This window comes from Martes martes (assembly GCF_963455335.1).
Source record: "Martes martes genome assembly, chromosome: 13".
NCBI classification, from domain to species: Eukaryota; Metazoa; Chordata; class Mammalia; order Carnivora; family Mustelidae; genus Martes; species Martes martes.
The window spans coordinates 85,892,184-85,912,825 of NC_137901.1; the positions used below are offsets into that span (position 1 = coordinate 85,892,184).

Here is a 20,642-nt window from a genome sequence, read left to right on the forward strand (position 1 = left end):
ACTCTTAATTGGTTATCTGCTGTCTGCTCCTTACAATACCCATAGGCCACGCAAGCTGTATTTCCGTGGCAAAACAGGCCCAAAGAGTGACCACTAGTGGGTCCAGGTTTCTTTTGGGGTGATAGAAATGTCCTAAAATTTGAGAGTGCTCATGGTTGTACAACTGTGTGAATGTACTAAAAACCGTTGATGTGTATAATTTAAATGGGGGAATTGTATGATATTTGAATTAAGTGACAGTAATACGGTTGCATAAACGTGCACAAAATCAGCTCAGCACCCTGGAGTGTGCAGATGGCTGAGGGGCTCGTGGACGGACGCCTCCACAACATACCGATTTTCACCCAATAAGACTGGCTGAAATTTTAAAGCTTGGAATCCAGCACTGGTGAGGGTTTGAGGCACCCAGTTTCTACTGCCCAGTCCTTGGGAGGCAGGAGCCCCGCTGCTCCCAGGCTGTATTTGGCAAAGCAAATCGCTGCCACATTGTGTTCGTTGAGCTCCGAGACAGGGGCCGGAGGAGGCCAACAGAGGCCAGAGACAGACTCAAGGACTTTGAAGGGTAAGGGTTTGAGGGTCCAGCTTTTAGCCTAGGCTGGGACATTGACACAGAGGGTGGGGTGACAACGAGACTCCCTGCCCTGCTGTGGAATGAGAGCCCTCAGTTGGGGGAGTACCGGGTTCTGAAACCAGGGTTCCCACAGCTTCTGGACTGGACACATGACGTCCAGGGCTGGGTAAGGGCCTGCTGCCGATGGGGGAGTGGATGAGCCCAGGGCGTGAGCTCCCGGGGAGAAAGTGCGTCTGGGATGCTGAGAAGCTGTGTGGGCAGTCTGGCATTTCTCTGTGTCTGTGTGGGATAACAGGTAGCTATAGCTCCGGGAGAGCGTGAGTGTGTGTGTGTGTGTGTGTGTGTGTGTGTGTATGCACGCGCTCGCACGCGCACGTATGCTGTGTTAATTCAACACACTGAGCACCTGCTCGGAGCCAGGGGTCACAGATACACCGATGAAGGACACGGACAAGACCCCAGCTTTCCTGATTACATGTGAGCGGGGAAGAGGGGTCAGAGAACAAACCAAGGGGAAGAAATGAATAATTTCAGATAGCGGTAAGCCCCATGAAGAAAATAAAACCGGGCAGTGTGATCCAGAGTGGGGCCGCCTGGCTGTTTTAGATAAGGTAGCCAGAGAAGGCCTTTCGGAGGAGGTGACAGTTGGTCCAAAACTTGAATTTGGACCAGGAGCCAGGCATGCCAAGTTCTCAGGACATAGAGAACAGCAGTCCAAAGGCCCTGTTGGTCTGTGTGGGCTGCCATGACAAATGACCACAGGCTGGGCGGCTGAAAAGATAGAAGTCTATTTTCTCACAGTTCTGGAGGCTAGAAGTTGAAAATCAAGGTGCCAGCCCCAGTGGTTTCTCCTGAGGCCTCTCCTTGGCCTGCAGATGCCACCGTGTCTTGAGGGGGCCATTTCTCTGTGAGCGTACCCACCCCTGGTGTCTCCCCCCTGCACAGACACCAGCCCTGTTGGGTTAGGGCCCACCCTTAGGACCTCATTTAACCTCACTTACCTCTTTAAAGTTCTTATCTCCAAATACAGTCAAATTCTAAGGTACTAGCCCTAAGGGGGTTAGGACTACAACATGGGAATTTGGGGGGCACACAGTTCTGTCCATAGCAGGCCCTGAAATAGTAATGGGCTTGGCAGGTTCAAGGAGAGGACAGGGAGACAGGGCTTGAAGTTGGGGTGCAGTGAGAGATGTGTTTTTAGGGTAGCTGGAAGCCCCTGGAGGCCCGAGTACTTCGGTGGGCCTCTTGGCCAATCTGTGGGTGGTTTACATGTGATTGTGCATCTCTGGAGGACAAAGGAAAGGGAGAGATCATGGCTTGGGCCTGTGTCATGGCTGGGGGCCGCAGAGTAGCCCATGCACACAGAGTCCGGGAAGCAAGGGCCACCTGTGTTTCCCTCCCCACCTGAACGCCCTTTCCTTCTCTTATCTCCAAGAATTAAAGGCTGGTGGGTGTCTCACCACTACGTGTCCACGTTCCTCTCTGGAGTGATGCTGACCTGGTGAGTGTCTCATGGGGGCCCGTGAATGGGGAGCTGGTGGTGGGCGAGGGACACCTTCGAGGCTCCTGGCATGGGTTGACTTTTAGGCCAAGAAAGAAAGTGTGAGCTTACAACCGGGCCACAGGGATCCCCCAAGCCAACTGGGAAGTTTCTGGGGATGTCCCGTTGGCTTGCCTGCTGGGACAGAAGTGGCAGGGAGCAATGGACAGAAAGAATTACAGGGATGAGGCTCCAAAGGAGACAGACGGAGAGTGGAGATCAGTGAGAACTTAGGCTTCAGAATGATGATACTGGTCCCCCTGCTTCTAGAACAGGGTTAAAGCAATGACGAAAGTAATCGGGTCCAGCCCCAGGGACACTGGTGCTAAAGAAGGACAGAAATCAGGGACCTCCCTTTCATTGTAAAAGCTTTTCTTCTGAGGGTGCCTGGCTGGTTCAGTTGGTGGACCATGTGACTCTTGATCTCGGGGTGGTGAGTTCGAACCCCACATTAGGTGTAGAGATTACTTACATAATTTTTTAAAAATTTATTTATTTATTTGACAGACAGAGATCACAAGTAGGCAGAGAGGCAGGCAGAGAGAGGGGGAAGCAGGCTCCCAATGCGGGGCTCGATCCCAGGACCCTGGGATCATGGCCTGAGCCACAGGCAGAGGCTTTAATCCACTGAGCCACCCAGGCATCCCTTAAATAATTTTTTTTTATTTTGATCTTGGCTGGAACGGAGAGAGGCAGGGATGAATGTCTGATTTCACAGCACACCTCACCTTTGCTTTTCCCCACTTCTCCGCAGGCCCAACGGACTGATTTATCAGAAGTTTCGTAATCAGTTTTTAGCGTTTTCCATTTTTCAGAGTGAGTGCCTCTTGCCTGGATTCAGGGGAGGGGGTACGGTTTCCGGTTTCCAGGTCTTTCGCTGATGGAGGCCCCTGTCATCCCTCTTCCCTTGTGAGGGTTGTGTCTAGTGTTGAAGGGAGCTTGGGGCAGGGGATGGTCCCAGAAATCCAGCAAAGAGCTCTCTGCCCCCAGATCGCCACCCAGTCCTGGGGGAGGGACAGCCTGATTATCCCCCACCTTCAGGAACCCCCACTGCTGCCTTTTCTGGGGACCAATGGTGACTTTTGGGATCTGAGTGGTGTTGGGGACACTACGTGAAAATGGAAATAAAGTATATGTTCTTTTTCTCATTTAAGAATAGCTCTAGATTGGGGATACTGGCTGACTTAGTCGGTAGAGCAAATGACTCTTGATCTTGGGGTTGTAAGTTCAAGCCTCATGTTGGGTATAGAGGCTGCTTAAAAATAAAATCTTTAAAAGAAAAAAAAGAATAGCTCTGGATTTATATACAGTAAACCAGTCCTAAGGGTCCCCTCTGAGAAGGAGCTTGGATAGTGGGGAATAGGGACAGAAAGAGAGTTTTGTTTTTTACCAAGTACTTGTTTGTTCCCTTTGAATTTTATTGTGTACATATTACTGACTCAAAAAATACAATTAATTTTTAAATAAAACCCTGCCAACAAAGTCAAATCTGTAAAGGCAAGAATGACAATTATGTTTTATTTTTTTTTTTTGACAGAGAAATCACAAGTAGGCAGAGAGGCAGGCAGATAGGAAGGGAGAAGCAGGCTCCCTGCTGAGCAGAGAGCCCGATGTGGGGCTCGATCCCAGGACCCTGGGATCATGACCTGAGCCGAAGGCAGAGGCTTAACCCACCGAGCCACCCAGGTGCCCCAAGAATGACAATTATGTTTAATCTCACCCTTAGGAGTGATCACTGTTAATTGATCTATGTCCTTTCAGTTTGATTCATATATGCATATGTACTTCATTATGTTGTCTATAAATATGGGATCCCTTTGTACACAGAGCTTTGCTTATAACCTGTTTATTTTTTTATTTTTATTTATTTTTTAATTTTTATTTATTTATTCATTTTATTTATTTATTTTATTTATTTTTAACAATAACGAAGGGTATTTTTCTATGTCAAGACACAGAATTCTACCTCATTTTTAGGAACGACTAAGTATCCCATTGTATGAAAGTGTCTCTTGCCATCTTGGCATTACACACAGCTCCCTGTACGGTGCCACCATTCCAGCAAGCATCTGCTCTAGAAGTTTCTAATCTCATTGGCGCTTAGTTGGGTCTTCAGATAACCTGCTCTCGTTGTATTCTGGAGAAGGGATAAAGTAGGTTCAGGCTGAAGTGTGTGTGTGTGTTGGGGTGAGAGAGGGCGCCCTCTGGGCTGTGAAGACCCCTGGGTGTGCATGCTGTAGTGGCATCCCGTCCTCCGGGCCCTGAGCCGGGCGCTGTGCTCCCCCTATAGGCTGTGTCCAGTTCCTGCAATATTATTACCAGAGAGGCTGCCTCTACCGGCTGCGTGCCCTGGGGGAGAGGAATCATCTGGACCTCACGGTGGGTGAGTAGCCCCCAGCCTGGGGAGGGGATAGTGGGTGGGGGACAAGTACCGGCCCCTCCCTGCTCCCCCAGACCTCATCGCTACTCCCCGCCCTGGGAGCATGAGCCATTAAGAACGTAACAACACAAAGCCTGCGCTGCCGGCCTCTACCTGAGTTGCTTTTCATAATTCATCGTGGATTCTCTTTCAGCCGACGAGCTTGCGGCCAGCTGTATGCCAGGCCTCGATGCTGGCTTCTGCCTCATCCTATTTATTTATTTATTTATTTTTTAAAATTTTATTTATTTATTTGACAGAGAGAGAGAGCAGCAGGCAGAGGGAGAGGGAGAAGCAGGCTCCCTGCTAAGTAAGGAGCCTGACACGGGATGGGGTTCGATCCCAGGACCCTGGGATCATGACCTGATCCGAAGGCAGTTGCCTAACCAATGGAGCCACCCAGGCACCCCATGTCTTATCCTTTTTAAAGGCCTATTTTTTTTTGTCTGTGCTTTGTAATACATGTAATTATATATGCATTATGTTGTGCATGTATAATTTGTGTAATATGCCTACATATAGAGGCACAGGGGTGGCTCAGTCTGTTAAGCATCTGACTCTTGATCTCAGCTCAGGTCTTGATCTCAGGGTCATGAGTTGGGCTCTCTGCTGGGCATGGAGTCTACTTAAAAAATAATATGGCTACGTATAAATATGTAGAGACATACATCGGGAATGTGTGCTTAGCTTTTATATATAATATACATATATATGTAAATATATATATATGTGTATATATATTTTTTTAGAGAAAGAGAGCAAGAGAACGCAATGGGGAGGGTCAGGGAGAGAGAGAGAAAATCTTAAGCAGGCTGTATGCCCAGCTTGGAACCTGACGATGGGGCTTGATCTCAGGATCTTCAGGTCATGACCTGAGCTGAAATCAAGAGTCAGTCACTTAATCGACTGAGCCACCTTAGCTCCCCTGTGCTCACCTTCTTTATTTAACTCACGGGTCAAGTGCCCAGTCAGAAGAGCTTGGAGAACTCTTAACTTTCTTAAGAGTTTCTTAACTCTTAACTTGGAGAAGTCTTAACTTTCACAGGAAACTAATAAAATTCTCAAATCTTTTGAGATGGTCATTTCTACCAAATTACTCTGCAGAGTAGGCCCGACTTTGTCAAGACTCGCTTGAAATGATACGTGCCGAAGTCCATTATAAAATGCAAAACCCCATACAGATCAAAGACATTATCAAAAACCGGTGCCTGGCCCTTCAGCTTTCTGTAAGTGTTGTCGAGCCCTGTGAGTTCGTGATGACTTGAGGCATGAGAGCAGTCAGGCCCCGTGACGGGTGTTGTGCATGGTCTCTGGGTGATTTTCATACTTGAGTGCTCACACACTGATGATAGGTGAGGGCTCCCCCCCCCCCCCGCCCCACATGGCTAATCTCGGGGGACTGTGGGGGCAAATGAACCCCCTCAGACAGGCCGTTCACTTCCTCCTTCGTCTCCACAGAAGGATTCCAGTCCTGGATGTGGCGGGGCCTCACCTTCCTCCTGCCTTTCCTGTTCTGTGGCCATGTGAGTCCCCTGGAATTTGTGGGTATCCCCTGTTCTGGGCTGACCCCTGAGAACAAAAGGTCCTCAGGCCTCTCCCGCATCCACCAGCCATCCCTGAGCTGGGCCCCCCAGAGTCCTGGGACGGAGATAGCCCCTGGGTCCTGGGCCGCAGGCAGGAGCCAGAAGTGGCTCTCAGCACCAGCACGCTGAGCCCCAGAGTTTTAGGCTGCTCCGGCCTAGAGTGCCCCGGTTTCATTTTGGGGGGCTCTCAGTGTCGTAGGACAGTTGATACCAGAAGCTGGGGGACCTGGTCCACTCCCAGGGCTTCCCCACATGGGTGTCTGGGGGAATCCACTGGGGGTAAGTGTTGCCTGCCTCCCCTCTTTCCAGTTCTGGCAGCTCTACAATGCCGTCACGTTGTTTGAGCTCTCCAGCCACGAGGAATGCAGAGAATGGCAGGTATGGGGTCAGTGTGTGTGTGTGTGTGTGTGTGTGTGTGTGTGCGCGCGCGCGCGTGCGTGTGCCTGTGGCTGTGGGTGAGGGTGGGGGTTCCTGGGGAAGGTTGGGCTAGCTTGGAGAGAATTCCTCAGCCACCCCTTCGCTCCCCACCATGGGGCCCTGTACCCCGAGCTCCCTGCCACTGGGGCCCGGGAAACTGTGGGAGGGAATTCGGGAAGCCAGGGACCCCCCAAGTGTCTGAGAACCCTACTGAATGCCGTGGGGGTGCCAGAGGAGACACCTTCCCACGCAGTTAGCCCAGATCTCTGCTTTCTGCTGTGGGAGCTCTGCACTTTGTCAGTGGCTTGTGCTAAGGGGGTTGCAAGGTCACGGGGCGGGGGGTGGGGGTGGGTAGCGGGGGGGGGGGTTGGCCAGGGGGGCGTCTCAGCAGCGAGCTGACCAGAGCTGACTCAACCTTTTCTTCCTTTCCTCTCCTCCCCCTGCCACCCCTTCCCCTGTCGCCCTGCATGGCCCTGCCCAGGTGTTCGTGTTGGCGCTCACCTTCCTCATCCTCTTCCTGGGCAATTTCCTGACCACACTCAAAGTCGTGCACGCGAAACTTCAGAAGAACAGAAACAAGGGGAAGAAGCTGTGAGCCAAGGGACCTGTGCGCCCCCCAGCCACCCCCCGGGGGGTTCAAGACTGCAGGGGGTTCCGCCCGGCCCCCTTGCTGCCCGGTTCTCCTCATGGTGTCTGTGGCCACTGGCAGCAGCCAGCTCGGGGGCCAGCGCATGGCGGGGAGGAGGGCCAAGGTCCCGGTCCCTGGCGGACAAGAGGAATGTGAGCCCTGCCTGTCCATTCAGTGTCGCCTGCCCTGGCCTCCCTATTTATGACATATTCACGACGGCCTCCTCCCGACTGCCCCGGAACCTGCAGTCTTCCCTCGCTGCCCTCTTGGCTACGGTTGAGCCTGGGTCAGTCTTCCTGGGGTGGGGTGGCCGAAAGCCTCAGGGAGCCCCTCAGGTTGGGGTCTGGATGTGCCTCACTGGGGTGCCAGCCGACTCCTTACTGACCCCCAGTGGGTGGGAGAAAAGCCCTGGGCGTCCTGTGGAACCTCCCGCCCCGGGGCCCACCGCTTCTGCTGTAAGCTCTCCTGGCCGCCGCTGCTCTGCGGTGGGGGTATTTAAGTTCTCAGAGAACCACTGTCTGTCTGTGCCTTGTGCTCTTTGCGATTCCCAGGCTGCCGGCCCCCCCGGGGACAGCTGCCCTTCCTGCCCCAGGGCTTGGCCCCACGCCCCCACCCGCGTGGGCCGGAGGCGGGAGGGTTCGCTGTGACCACCAGAGGGCGCCCCAGCCTTGGCATCCCCTGGGCGGTTGGAGGGCTTTTTTTTTTTTTTTTTTTTTTTTGGACACTTGAGTTTGGCTTCCTGACCCCCACCCCTCAGCCCACTTCCCGGAATTCTTGCAGCGAGTTCTCAGAGTGGGACCCGCACTTCCGCGCTGGCTGACACTCAGGCCATCGTGGAGCTCACCCACCCTCCCCACCTTCCCTCCCTTCCCCTCAGGTTCTGGAATGGGGTGGAGAGAGTCTGAGCAGGCCCCCTTCCAGGTGGCACTTGGGAGGCCAGGACAAGCCCGCTGGTCACCTTGGGTCCGATTCTATATTTGAGGCGAGGGTGAAGAAGCCGGCAGGCTTGGGTGAATGTTCTGCCCCCGCTCCCCCACGAGCTGCAGCCCTCCCTCCCACGCACGCACGGGTCTCAGCTCCCCTTAACTACCTCCCTCTGGGTCCTCTGAGCGGAGTTCACAGCTGGCATCCTCGGTCCTGCTTGGGCCCCCAGAGGAGTTTGCGCCTTTTTTTTTTTTTTTTTTTTTTTTTTTAAAGATTTTATTTATTTATTTGACAGACAGAGATCACAAGTAGACAGAGAGGCAGGCGGAGAGAGAGGGAAGCAGGCTCCCTGCCGAGCAGAGAGCCCGATGCGGGACTCGATCCCAGGACCCTGAGATCATGACCTGAGCCGAAGGCAGCGGCTTAACCCACTGAGCCACCCAGGCGCCCGAGTTTGCGCCTTTTTAACTGTTATTTTTAAGATAAGAAATTTCCCTTCCATCCCAGTAAGGGTCTGCATAAAAAACCCAGATTTCTACTTTGCTTAGAAAAATGGAAAGCTCTGGGCTGGGCTAGCTGCCTGCTTAGGATGGGGTGCTTGCTTTCTGGTGCCACACACCCACCGCTCCCTTTCATACGTGCCCTCTCTGACTCCTTTGGGTTTTCCATCTGGCCCTGGGGCACCTGACTTTTCCTGAGACTAGGAGTCGACAAGCGTCTTCTGTAAAGGGCCAGATAACCGGTCCCCGTTTCCCTCAGCGGCAGCTGTAGGGCCAAAGCCGCCAATACCTAAATAAATGGGTGTGGCTGAGTCCCAGCAAAACTTTATTTACAAAAACACACAGCTGCCAGATTTGGTCCACGGAGTACGGTTTGCTAACCGCCACCCTATACCATCGCTTGTCCATGAGGCCTTGGGGAACCAGTGTGGGGTGGGTGCGGTGGGATGGGACGGGATACAGGAGTCTCTCCCTCTCCCTCTCTCTCTCTCTCCAGCAGCTGACTTCAGAGGCTCAGTCTTAGTGGGGGCTGAGGCAGGAGATCCCTGGGAGGGCAGGAGCCCCCTCAAGCCACCATCCTAGGTTCAGTAACACGGACTTGTAGCTCACTCAGGAAGTAAGCAGCTCTCCTTCTCCAGGGCATTAGAACCACCTGGAGCACTTGTTTAAAAACTCCTGGCCCCCGACCTTCCAGAAAGTTCCGTGAATCTACAGCCGGGGGTTGCGTGTTCTCGCGGGAGGCCAGGATAGTCTCAGCTTGGCAGCAGTGGAGGCTGTGAGGGATAGGAGGGAGCATGATGACTATTAAAATGAGTCAGTGCTGTCCTTTTGCAGATAGGGAAACGGTCTGCAGAGAGAAGTGACTTGCCCACGATCACTCGCAGCTGATGTCACTCTTCGTCTTGAGTTTCCGGCAGTGGGGGGGGGGGGGTTTGCAGGTGAGGAGCCCTGGAGCAGGGCTTGGATGGGCGGGCCAGGGTACCTTTTGCTTCTTGAGAAAGTCCCTTCTCCCCCTTGGGTATGTGCGCCCAGCTCTGGGAAGATGGCAGCCTAGCCGAAGGTTGAGACCGAAGTCTTCGGGGGGTGAGGGGTAGGGGCCGGTGCCAGCCCCCATGTCCGGGGCTGGTGCGTGTGCTGTCCCGATAAGTCCCCATCCCACTGTGGCCCCCACGTTCCTGGAGGAAGGAAGCCAGAAGCTGGAGGATGCAGCCGTGCCTATCTCAGGAGCCCAGGGAGGCGGGTGACGCAGGAGCGGCGGGCTTGGTGGGGGGCCGTGTGGAGCGCTGACAAATCCACATTTATCCACGTATCAGATGCGGCTGTTTGTTTCAAGCATAGGTTTTCAGGACCTATCGGGTGTGCAAAGGGGGACTCACATGGCTGGGGGGAGGCTGTGTACTCCTGCGTCCTAGGGACAAATGCTGGTTCTCGGGTACAGAGGGACTGAGTCTGGGACCCTCACCCACCTCCTTGCAGGCGTGGGAACCCTGGCCTGAGGTGAGTTCATGGCCAGAGCCCCAGCTGGGAAAGGAGAGATCTCCAGAATGTTCTAAAAGTCTGGCCACAGGCTCCAGACACTCGGAGACCCCTAACTCAAAGTGCCATTGGAAAGCTGGGGACAGAGCAGGATCTTGGGGTACAGTCCCGGCCTAGCAGCCTAGGCCCTGTCAGTCTTGCCATGAGGGCTGTGTGCCCTGCCCGGAGGGGTCAGAGCAGCAGGCACAACGGGCGTTTCTGCCGCTGTGCTTTCTTCAGCGCATTGAGGGCAACCTTGGCCGCCGCTCGGAAGACGTCCTCCACATTCTCCCGAAACTTGGCAGAACATTCCAGGTAGAGGGCGGCTCGGATCTGTTCGCAGGCGCTCTGGCCCTGGGTGGGGGGGAGGGGCTGGCATTAGATGAGTCTGGAGCACGGGGCACCTCCTGACAGCCCTCCACGGATCTGGGGACTTGGAGCTGGCTTTGGGGACTCTCCAAGGCGGGGCCCTTCCCCCATCCCAGGCCCAGTCCCCAACAGTGTTTGTGGATGGAACGGAAAGGCCTGTGGTGTGGCCCAAGGGCTGCAGCTGAGAAGCCCCATCCTGGCCTCTGCCCTCCCTCCTGCCCCCCCACATCCCCACCACCACCTCAGGCGGAGAGGGGGCTGCATCCCGACGCCGGGCCGCTGTGTGCACCAGGCCTGTGACAGGAGCCAGAGGCCTCCAGACAAAAAGGGCTTCCTCCCTCCCTCCCCCTCGTCCCTTCTCACAAGCTCCATCCAGGCAACGGAGCTGGCGAGGACAGTAAAAACTAGCTCTTCATCCAAAATTTACTTTTATTAATGCTTATTCCTTTTTATTAAACTTTCTTACTAGTTGTCCTTTGTGTTCCTTTTCTTGTCCCACGCCTCACCCAGAAAAGCCGCAGGGTTTGGTTTTGCCCACGAGCCGCACGGCTAGGGGAGCCCTACTCTGGAGCAAGGGCCCCCCCTCCAGTCCCCTGCGGCAGGTGGGACAGGATCCTGGCTCCGCTGCGGGTCAGTCGTGTCCCTCTCAACCTCTACCTTGCCTCTCTGGGTCTCAGTTTCTCCCCTGTGTGACGGGGGATGGGAACAGCCCGTGCCCCGGGGTTGTAAGGATTAAATGAGGTGGGGGTGGGGGACCCCTTCCTGACCTGCATGTAGGTGATGGGCTCCAGCTGGGCTGCCCGGAGCTTCCGAAGCTGCTCCTTGTCTTTCCGCAGGTCTGTCTTGCAGCCAATGAGCACCATGGGGGTCCCACGGCAGAAATGTGTCACCTCAGGGAACCACTGCGGAGGGAGAGGGCAGGCCTTAGGCCTTAGGGCTAAGGCCAGATTCGGGGGCCCCACCCCGGAGACAGGCTGGCTGGGTCACGGGCCTCACCTTGATGAGGACATTGTCATAGCTGGTGGGGTTCATGACGTCATAGCAGATGAGCACGAGGTGGGTATTCTGATAGGACAGGGGCCGAAGCCGGTCATAATCTTCCTGCCCTGGAATGGGAGAGGAGGTAGGGGTCAGGGAGGCACCCCCTCCTTGTCCACGTGAGTCTGGGCTCTGTCTCTAAGGCCTCGGTTTGCTCCTCTGTAAAACAGAGGGGGCAGCCCACAGTAGCAAAGATAAGAGGAGATAAAACCCAGGCAGGGCTCAGAACCAGGTCTGATTACAGGGTAATCAGGAGAAGCTGGAGAAACTGCTAGCAATTATGTCCTTGGCAATTACTGCCACCTCCCCTCAACCCCCCAGCTTGCCCTGGTGCTCAGGTTGAAGAGAACAGACTCGGGCCAGATCGGCTCCTCTCCCTGAAGAAGGTTTGGGGCCGGGGCACGACCAAGCCACTGCAGGATCTGGAAGGGGACCCCCAGGCCCAGAGGCCTGGCCTTGGGTTGAATTCCTCCTGCCCTTCTGCGAACCCCAGGAGGAGAGTGGTGGGGGGACGGCTGGTGCCCGGCCCCTCCCCGGCGCCACTGAATCAGCCCCCAAGGCTGGGTGTGGTTTTTTAATGCTTTTTTGTAATTTTTTTACGTTGACAATTTCAAACTTAGAGAAAAGTTGCAAAGAGGGTGCCAAGAACTCCCTTCCTGAGATTCCTGAGTGTTTATATTTTGCCCCACTTGTCCTCTTATATGTAAACACTTGAACAGGCAAGCGTAATTGCGCGTGTTCCGCGGCTTCGCCCCAGGACAGTGCCTGCAGATTTCTAAGAACTAGCGTTCCATCATCTCGCGGAGAACAGGCAGCCAGCTGGGGCAACCACCACAGACTCTGTGCTCTATCTAACCCAGCCCACGGGCCACATTCACATCTCAGTGGGGGGGGGGGGGGGCTGTAGGTTTGCCCACGTCCTCCAAACTGTGCCCTCTCCTAATCTTGGTCCATGTCTTTCTAGATCTGTGCTGTCTGGTAGGGTAGCTGCTAGCCTCATATGGCTGTTTAAACTAATGAACATTAAAAATTCAGGTTCTCCATTGCACTAGCTACATTTCAAGTGATTAATTGCAACACAGGGCTAGTGGCTCCCGTAACAGGCAGTGTGGATACCCGACATCCCAGCACCACAGAAAGTTCTATTGGACAGCATGGCACCATCCCCACGCAGCCACCGCTGGCCTCCTGTGATCCATGCTGCCCCTCAATAATCCATTCTCCACCCGGCAGTTGGTTGAATCTAAGATAAGATCCTGCCTCTCTCCCCTCAAAGAATACCTTCAATGGCTCCCTATTGTCCTTTGTATAAAGTCCGAACATCTCCCAAGGGTCCGCATGACCTGGCACCCACAGACCCTGACCTTTTCTCCCCCCACCCCCCCAGCCCCCAACCCCCTGCTCCTGTTTCTCAAACCCACCAAGCTCTTGTGCTTCAGGGCCTTTGTACTTGCTCCCCTCCCCCAACCTGGAATGATTTCCCTACTTACCACCCCCCTTTCCTTCTTAGCCTTTTACTTTAAGACATTCAAACTGAACGTCTACATTATTTCCTTTTTCAGGATAATTGTCTTCTATTTCTCCTCCACAGTAACACCACTTTATGCTTTACACACTTTTTAGAGTCCTTCTGCCTATGAACAGTTAAGAAATCCTTACAGCCATCACCTGATGGGCTAGACAGGAAGTGAAGAATATTTCCATTTCCACAGAAACTGAACTTCAGAGAAGTGATCTCCCCCAGGTCACAGCACCAGTGACCCAGCCAGGGCTTAGCCCCAGTCTGCCCGGTCCCGGTGGAGCTGTCCTGCTGACACCCAGCAGTCCTCTAGTTGGTTCTGCATTGTGCAAACATAGCTTCTGGGCCCCTATGATGTCACGACGCAGCTCCTACTTCTGGCACAATGTGCATATCTGATCTGTTGGAAATCTGGCGGGAGTGGACAAGTAGCTGCAAAATGGGCCTCCTGGGCTCTGTCGGCTTCCCTCCTCCTGACCAAGGCCTTCCCTCACCACACAGCATCTGCCCCCCCCCACCCCGCCCTGGGTGTCCACAGCCTGGGCCTGCCTCCCCAGGGCCTATAAGCGCTCTGAGCGCAGGGACCTCGTCTGTCCTTGAAAATCATCACCGACGCCTGGCAGGTGTCCAGTCTGGCTGCTCATTGCCTGAAGCTTTTCAGTTCCCTCAGATGCAGCAGAGAGCAGGGCTGCCACGGCCCAGGGGGTTTAGTAACTCGGGCTGGGGAGGATTTCAGCAGAAGTCGGCCGCAGGGGCTGGAAGGAGGAAGTCAGACTGCGCCTGCCCCCTCCCCCGAGGGCCTCTGCTCTCGCTCGTCCCTCTTCAAAAGGTTCTTGTCCAGGTAACGTGCCTTGCTCCCTCCTTTCCTTCAGGTCTGCAGAAACATCACCTCCTCCAGGAGCGCTCCCCTGACTGCTGCCCCACCCCCCACCATGGCTCTGTTTTTCTCTGGAGTACGCGTCACTCCCCGATGTTGGGTTTTGGTTTGGCTCTGTCTGTCCCGTGAGCACAGAAGGCCCTGAGGACAGTTACGGCCCCTGGGACACAAGCGAGCTCCTCCGTTAAGTGGTGAAGGAACGAACAAATGAGTGTGGGTTAAGGTGTAACGCTAACCTCTCCGGTTTCCTGCAAGGGCATTTCACTTCTGTCACCTGTGTTCACTTAAGCAGCCGCCCTGGGGAGCTAAGCCACGCCGAGAAAGTTCTTCCTGTAAGGAGCCCATAAGGCCGAGAGGGACCTTTTCCAAGGTCATAGACAGGTTCCCTGTGAGCTGGAGGGCCAACTCGGTCAACTCCAGGGTCCCTCCAGGGCCACGCCACTCTAAAACTGCCACAGACTCTCTCAGGAAGGCTTCTCCAGACTTCCCAATTGAGAATCAACCTCATTTCCCGTACGAATGGTTTCCTCACCTGTGAAATGGGTACTTGAGAAGCGGGTGAGTTTGATAACAATACTAAAAGGGGTGACAATCAACCACGCACGTTGGCAATGCTCCCTTGTCATGAAGGCTCTTAGGCTCGCACACGGCTTCACTTGAAGCCCAGAGCCTACACTAAGCCGTCATGCCTCATCATGACGCTAACAAGGTAGGGCTATTGCCACCGCATTTTACAGATGCATAAACTGATGCACAGAGAGGTGAAGTGAGTCGCCTTAAGGTTGCACAGCTAAGGAGAAGCTCCATAAGACTACTGGGGGCGGGGGGGGGGTGCCTCTCTCTCAGCCCACTCCAGAGGCTAGGCAGCTGTCCTCACCCTACAAGCCCCAGGCCTGACCAAAAGGCTGCCAACACAGGTATTGAGAGAGAGAGAGAGAGAGAGAGAGAAAGGGGGGAGCGGCTCTGGGAGGGGATGGGCAGCCAGCCTGGATCCTAGCTCCCTCCTCCAGGCTGCCTTCCTGACTTGACTGGGCCTGGCTCAACTTTTCGCAAGATTCAGTGTGGACCTCCACGTGGGGACCAGGCCTGCAAAAGAGGGACACGTTGACCTCGTGTCCCCCTAGACGCCTCTCCCATAGGAGTCAGGAGAACCAAGCTACATGCAGACTCATGTTCTGTGACCTGGGTGCCTTCCCTCTCTGGAGCTCGGTTACCCGGCGGAGGGGATGATTACCTGCCCCCCACACCAGAAGTAAAGGACTTGCAGGCTAAGCAAAACTGAACAAAGGTGAAGGACTGCTACTATGGTTACTGTTAAAACAGAAACTTCCAGGGGATGGGGGCCTGGGCGGGGATCTAACCCCAGATCTCTGGACCCACAAGCTTTAGGGGGCCCCCAGCCACAAGGTGATACTCTCGCCTTCCCCGTTTACCCACACTGATGCCAAGACTTAAAGGGGCCAAGTCACCTGTCCAGCAGCACACCGGGGTCCCTCTCTGGCCTCTGCCGATGGGCCTGCACGGAGTTACGTGCAAAGGGATGCATTTGTTTGTAGCCAGGAAAGGTCTTCTGGGCCACAGCTCCCCTTGAAAGTGGCCCATATTCCGGAAGCTGGTGGGGCTGTGGGGCAGAGAGCAAGTGAGGCTCTCACCTCGTACCAGGGTATTTCCTTTGTGGGAAGGAGCTCTGTTGTGCCAGTCACTTTCCAGAGGCAGGGGTCTCTAAGGCCCGGAGCTAAGCTGAGAAGAGGGTGTCACTGGGCCACAGGGACCCCCATATCTGCTGGACACACAGAGAGCCAGTGGTTCCCGGCTCCAGCCAGGGCGTTGGTCAGGGGAGGGGCGCAGGCAGCGTGAGAAGGGGAAGCGGCCAGAAGAGGAACCCACTTCCCCGCCCACCTGCGTTTCCTCCCCAGAGGAAGGAGCGGCTGGGCAGCCCCAGCCCGGAGCCGAGGAGGCCGCTCCGACCGACCGGAGGCTTCAGCTCTTCAAGCCCCCAGGCCTTCTGGCTCTTAGCCCCCTGGTCCCTGACTCCCTGACTCAGCAACTCCTCTGTCCGCCCCCCCCAACCCCACTGTTCCCATTGTTCCCATCTCAGGCTGGGAAGGGGACCACAGCCCCCCACCTCCCGGGGGCAACCCTCATCCCATCCTGGACGCCCCACCCCTGGGCCCCACCCCAAGACCCAGACAGCTTCACCTCTAGCTGGTGTCTTAACATCCCACCTTGCCCCCGCCTCCCCTCTGCCCAGCAAACCTCGGACCGCACCACAGCTTCCTGCCTCGGAGGGTGTCAGGCCCACAGCAGGCAAGGCTGCTGGGGCAAGAGAGCTCACTGTGCCTGCCTCCCCTTCCCCTGTCGGCACCGAGAGCTCCGTCACCCCTCCAGCCACCCTCCCACTGCTGTGGCGTCTGCGTCTGCTTCCGCAGGATGGAGATGAGCAGCCAGACTGGCCTCCCACGCAGACCCCTACGGCCCGGGTCCTGGGTTTGGAGAAATTTGGCCTCCCAGGGGCCAACCCTTGTTCCATAGCTCTGGTCACCGGTGGTCAGCTGGAAAGATGGCACTCTGCACCACCATCCCCCACCACGGGGTCCAGCTCAGCGGGTTCCAGAACCGTCTACAACCTTCACGAGCCTTGTCTCTGGTTCAGCCACTCCCCTCCCCCACCCTTACTCTCTCCCTCTACTTGGTCCACTGAGCCTCCTTTCCTGCCACTGATTTTTGATCTCTGTCCATCCACGGGTAGAGACGATCTCACTGCCTTTATCACATGGAACATTCTCCAGGAGGGCCTCTGCCTCCAATCTCTTTTGCATTCATTCCACAGTCACCGTGCTGGGCACTGGCACATGGAAAAGGAATGACCCAGTCTCTCCTTCATGTTCCTTGTGACAGGGCTTCCTGGGTCACGGCGGGACACCCCAGAAGGAGTGGCCACATTTCTTTCATCTTGAATATTCATTCGCCCCTGGGCTGTCCTGCTGACCGCGAAGCCAATGGACTTCCCTAGGACTCCAATGAGTCGTTCAACCCCCCAGCTCTGTTTCTCTGCTGCTTGCAAAGGTCCTTGGGGAGGGCAGGGTAGGGGCCAGCCTGGAGCTCTTCAGGCCTTCGAATTGGTTGGACTTGGGTCTGGGCCTGAATGGCCGGGCGGGGGTGGAGGGGGCTTAAAAAATCATGACAACACTTAGCCCTTTCCAAGAACCAACCCCTGTGTTACGCATCACATGGATCTAATTTAACTCTCAAGACTAATCTAGTTAGCCCCGATTACAGATGAGGAAACCGAGACCCAGATGACACACAGCCAGGGAGCCAACATCAAAGCCTAGGTCTGACTCCAGAGCATGTGGCGGGAAGAGCATCATTGCTGTGGTGGCCACGTGCCTCTGATGACCCTCTGGTGCCCCTCCAGTCCCTCCTGCAGCAGCTGGGAGCGCAAGTCCTTTCCTTACACCAAACAGAAAACTTCTGGAACCTCCACACCACAATCGGCCCTAACGTGTTCTTTGAGCATCTTTCTCTGGGTGAGGCCACAAAGACCAGAAGTGGTCCCTGTGCTGGGTCTGATGGGGGAGGCTTCCATGAACAGTGAACCCCAGGGATCTGATAGGAGAGGCCCTGAGGTCCTGGAGGGCAGAGGAGAGTGAAAACCGGCACCTCACCCACAAAGTGGGGCTCATGGGCTTGCCCCTCCCTGGGTCCCCGACAGAAAGTATGTGAAACTGAAAGTATCCCAGACACACAGTAAGTTTTACGGCTCTCACGACAGTGCTCCTGGGGTTGTTTCTCAGCAACCTTTGCCTTTCTCAGTTCTCAGGGCTGGAAGCGGGGCCCTGTTGGGGGTGGGGGAAGACTTTCGGGGCCCTCAACCAACAAGAGGGGGTCCTTAGAAGCCACTACAGGGCAGGGCCCACCATACAGTAAAGGCTGGGGAAATCAGGAATGGAGGAGGGGCCTGGGGATGGGCCAATCCCTTTTCTGATTCTCTCCACGGTGGAATGAAGAGATGCCACTCGCTGCCTACGGGTGGGGGATGTCTGGATTTTGGCTCCATCCAAGGCTGGTGGAGACCTAGCATATACAAGGCTTGGCTGGCAGTGGACAGGGCACCCAATGACGTGGTTCCATGCAGGTCACTAAACACTGAGTCAGAGAGGTGGGGTGAGATCCTGACCTTTGTTCCCCAGTGGTGGTTCAGCCCAGGAGGGGATTGAGGACAGGATGGAAGCTCCTTGAGGGCAGACACCCAACACTCCCTGCCCCCCCCAACCCAGCCGGCTCCCCCCCTTCCCCAAACAGGGTCTCTGATCACTGACAGGATTAGCATAAATCCACTTGTGTTAGGAGCCGCAGGTGGCCAAGAGAATCTTGGGAGCTCTGCTCCTTCCTCCGTGTTTGGTTTACTCCCAGGGAACCAGGAAGACACAGAATTGTAGCCAGAATCCTAGAACTACAGGCTCAAAACGACCACAGAATTCCAGAACCGTGTATTGTAGCAGATGGAATCCCGGGAGTGTGGAACTCAGAATTAGTGTGGAACCCAGAATTTATGTCCACAGGACCCCGAGCCTCAGGAGTGTCAACCACAAAATCCTGGAGTCACAGTCTCTGATCTGTAGCCCAGAGTATTCTAGAACCACAGGACCCAGAAATTCAGCCCACAGGATCCTAGCACCAGGGCACTCAAATCTGCAGCCCACAGAATCTTAAGAGACCACAGCATGCAACACACGAAAGCCTGGAACCATGCGAAGCAGAAGCGATGCCCACGGTTTTCTAGAACCACAGGAGAGGAATGAAGCCGTGGGTTCTCAGCACATTAGCGCTAGCAGGGTGGCCCAGGAGCTCCTCTCATTCAAGTCCCCTCCTTTCAAACATGGGGTGACTGAGGCCCTCTGAGCCTCCAGGGCCACCCTGCCAGAGCTCCTGGCGGCCCTCAGGAGTGCTGGGAGGTCAGGGCCCCACAGCGGCTGGTGGGCGGGGATGCCCGGAGGGGGACGCCCCGGCGGGGGAAACCCTTCGGGCACCCGGGACCCTCGGTGCGCAGGCGCACTCACCGGCGGTATCGTATAGGTTCAGGGTCACCTCCTTGCTGCCCACAGTCACGCTGGCCGTGTACTTCTCGAACACGGATGGGGCGTAGTTCTGTCGGAGAAGGGGTCGGCCGGTTCTTAAGGGGTGCGACGGGGTGCCCAGGGCCCAGCTGCGCCGCCTCCCCTTCACCCCATCCAGCTCAGCTCCCCTCACCCTACTGGGCTCCGGAATTCCCGAGGGGGCGCCCCGGGGTGGCGGCTGCCTCTCTGCGCACAGGACGCCGGGGAGCCGGGGTCCAGGCTCGAGGCGCAGGCTGAAGGCCGTCCGTCGCCCCCCGTGGTCCCAAGCCCATTTGCCCCGCAGTCTCACCCCCACCAACCCCCCGGCGGGCCTCACCTCAGGGAAGGAGCCCTGGCTGTACACCATAAGCAGTGATGTCTTGCCGCAGCCGCCGTCACCCACGATCACGATCTTCAGCTCCTTCCTGCCCGGGCCCGCATTGGGGCCCGGGGCCCCGGGGGCATCCATAGCTGCGAGCAGCCGGCAACTGCAACCGAGCGCGGGGCAGACTTCTGGGGCTGAACGATCGGGAGCGGGGGCGGGATCCAGGGGGCGGGGCGAGGCAAACCCCGCCCACTATGTGCCGGCATCGCCTCCGCCAGGCAGCCACCCGGGCCCACCTCCCAGCCTCAGTTTTCCTTTCTGTTCGGTCCCGGACCGGGGCGTTCACTTTTCACTCCCAGGGAAACTGAGGCAACTGGGAAACGGGGGCACTCAGCCTGAAGCGCGTCTCCCACTCCCTTCCCTTCATGTCAAGGCGCGCCCCCCACCGACAAGATTCGATCGTTTCCGCCGTTCCTCGCCGGGCACCTCTGATTGGCAGGCTCCGCCTTCTGGCAGGGACCCTCTGATTGGCCGGCTCGCCTCCCCCACCATCGGACAGAGACCCTTTGATTGGCGGATCGTTGCCCCAACACCAGGGGTCCAGGAGCCTCGGTCTCCGGCTCAGGGAAAAGCCCCTTGTCGTTGCCCCGCCTCAGCTGTGTGGCCTGGGGCAAGTCGGCTTCTGATCTGGTCCCCCACGAGGTAGGTTGTTAGTGCCAGGGAGGATGCTGGCATGGGGGGCGTGTCTGCTCACCTAGACCAGCCCTGCGGGCGCCAGTGAGGGGTGCGGGTTGGGGCTGGGGAATAGCGGTTCCACTCACCACCCTCCCCCCCGGGCGACCTCCCCAAGAGCGCAAGGTGGACGTCTGGCGCCCTCTGGCGGGCAATCGCCTTGGGGCGGGCGGCTTGGAGAGCAGGTGAACGACTCCGGAACAATACCCTTTGGGGGTTGGCCCCAAACCACGCGGGCGGAAGTCTCTTTCTAGCAGGGGCAGAGGCATGAACCGAGGAAAACACCGTCGAGGAAGGAATGGGTAAAGCTAGGGCAGATCTAGTTGAGGTAAGCTGGGCTCCCTGGTAACACCCACCCCAGCCTGAAATTTGACTAAGCGCTCTCCAGCCAGCAGCCTTGTATCTTCATCCCAAGGACTCACCAACCCTTCCACTTCCCTGATCAAAACAGCTATTTATTGAGCACAATGTGCAGGTACTACTGGGGCTGCTGGCTGAGATCACTCCTGTCCCCCATTCTTTCCCTTCCCGCGACTCTGGGCCAACGGTCCGTTGCACAAGCCAGGCCGGCGGTCAGGAGAGGCAG

General features: G+C 56.1%; 2 protein-coding genes across 2 annotated transcripts in view; one reads left to right on the top strand and one right to left on the bottom strand.

Annotated features, from left to right (window-relative positions):
- The window catches only part of TMEM120B (transmembrane protein 120B), a 43,002-nt gene extending 34,087 nt beyond the window's left edge, over positions 1-8,915 (top strand). The window contains exons 7-13 of the mRNA XM_080821067.1: positions 2,007-2,072; positions 2,866-2,927; positions 4,402-4,494; positions 5,989-6,053; positions 6,423-6,491; positions 7,012-8,315; positions 8,536-8,915. Of these exons, the coding sequence (XP_080677193.1) occupies positions 2,007-2,072; positions 2,866-2,927; positions 4,402-4,494; positions 5,989-6,053; positions 6,423-6,491; positions 7,012-7,125 (469 nt within the window). The 3' untranslated portion in view covers positions 7,126-8,315; positions 8,536-8,915. The remainder of the gene's footprint in view (positions 1-2,006; positions 2,073-2,865; positions 2,928-4,401; positions 4,495-5,988; positions 6,054-6,422; positions 6,492-7,011; positions 8,316-8,535) is intronic.
- Positions 8,892-19,528, bottom strand: RHOF (ras homolog family member F, filopodia associated). Its single transcript, XM_080821069.1, has 5 exons — positions 19,337-19,528; positions 18,964-19,051; positions 11,463-11,572; positions 11,234-11,368; positions 8,892-10,451 (listed from the first exon to the last, which is right to left on the bottom strand). Exons 1-5 carry the CDS (start codon positions 19,466-19,468, stop codon positions 10,290-10,292), a joined length of 627 nt encoding a protein of 208 aa, XP_080677195.1. The 5' UTR covers positions 19,469-19,528; the 3' UTR covers positions 8,892-10,289.
- Positions 19,529-20,642: the final 1,114 nt, after the last annotated feature.

Coding starts and splice junctions, on each gene's coding strand:
- RHOF (XM_080821069.1), bottom strand. CDS start 19,468: ATGGATGCCCCCGGGGCCCCGGGCCCCAATGCGGGCCCGGGCAGGAAG. Junction 11,369..11,462: donor ATGACAATGTCCTCATCAAG/GTGAGGCCCGTG, acceptor CTCCCTCCGCAG/TGGTTCCCTGAGGTGACACA. Junction 10,452..11,233: donor AGCCCATCACCTACATGCAG/GTCAGGAAGGGG, acceptor CCCCCCACCCAG/GGCCAGAGCGCCTGCGAACA.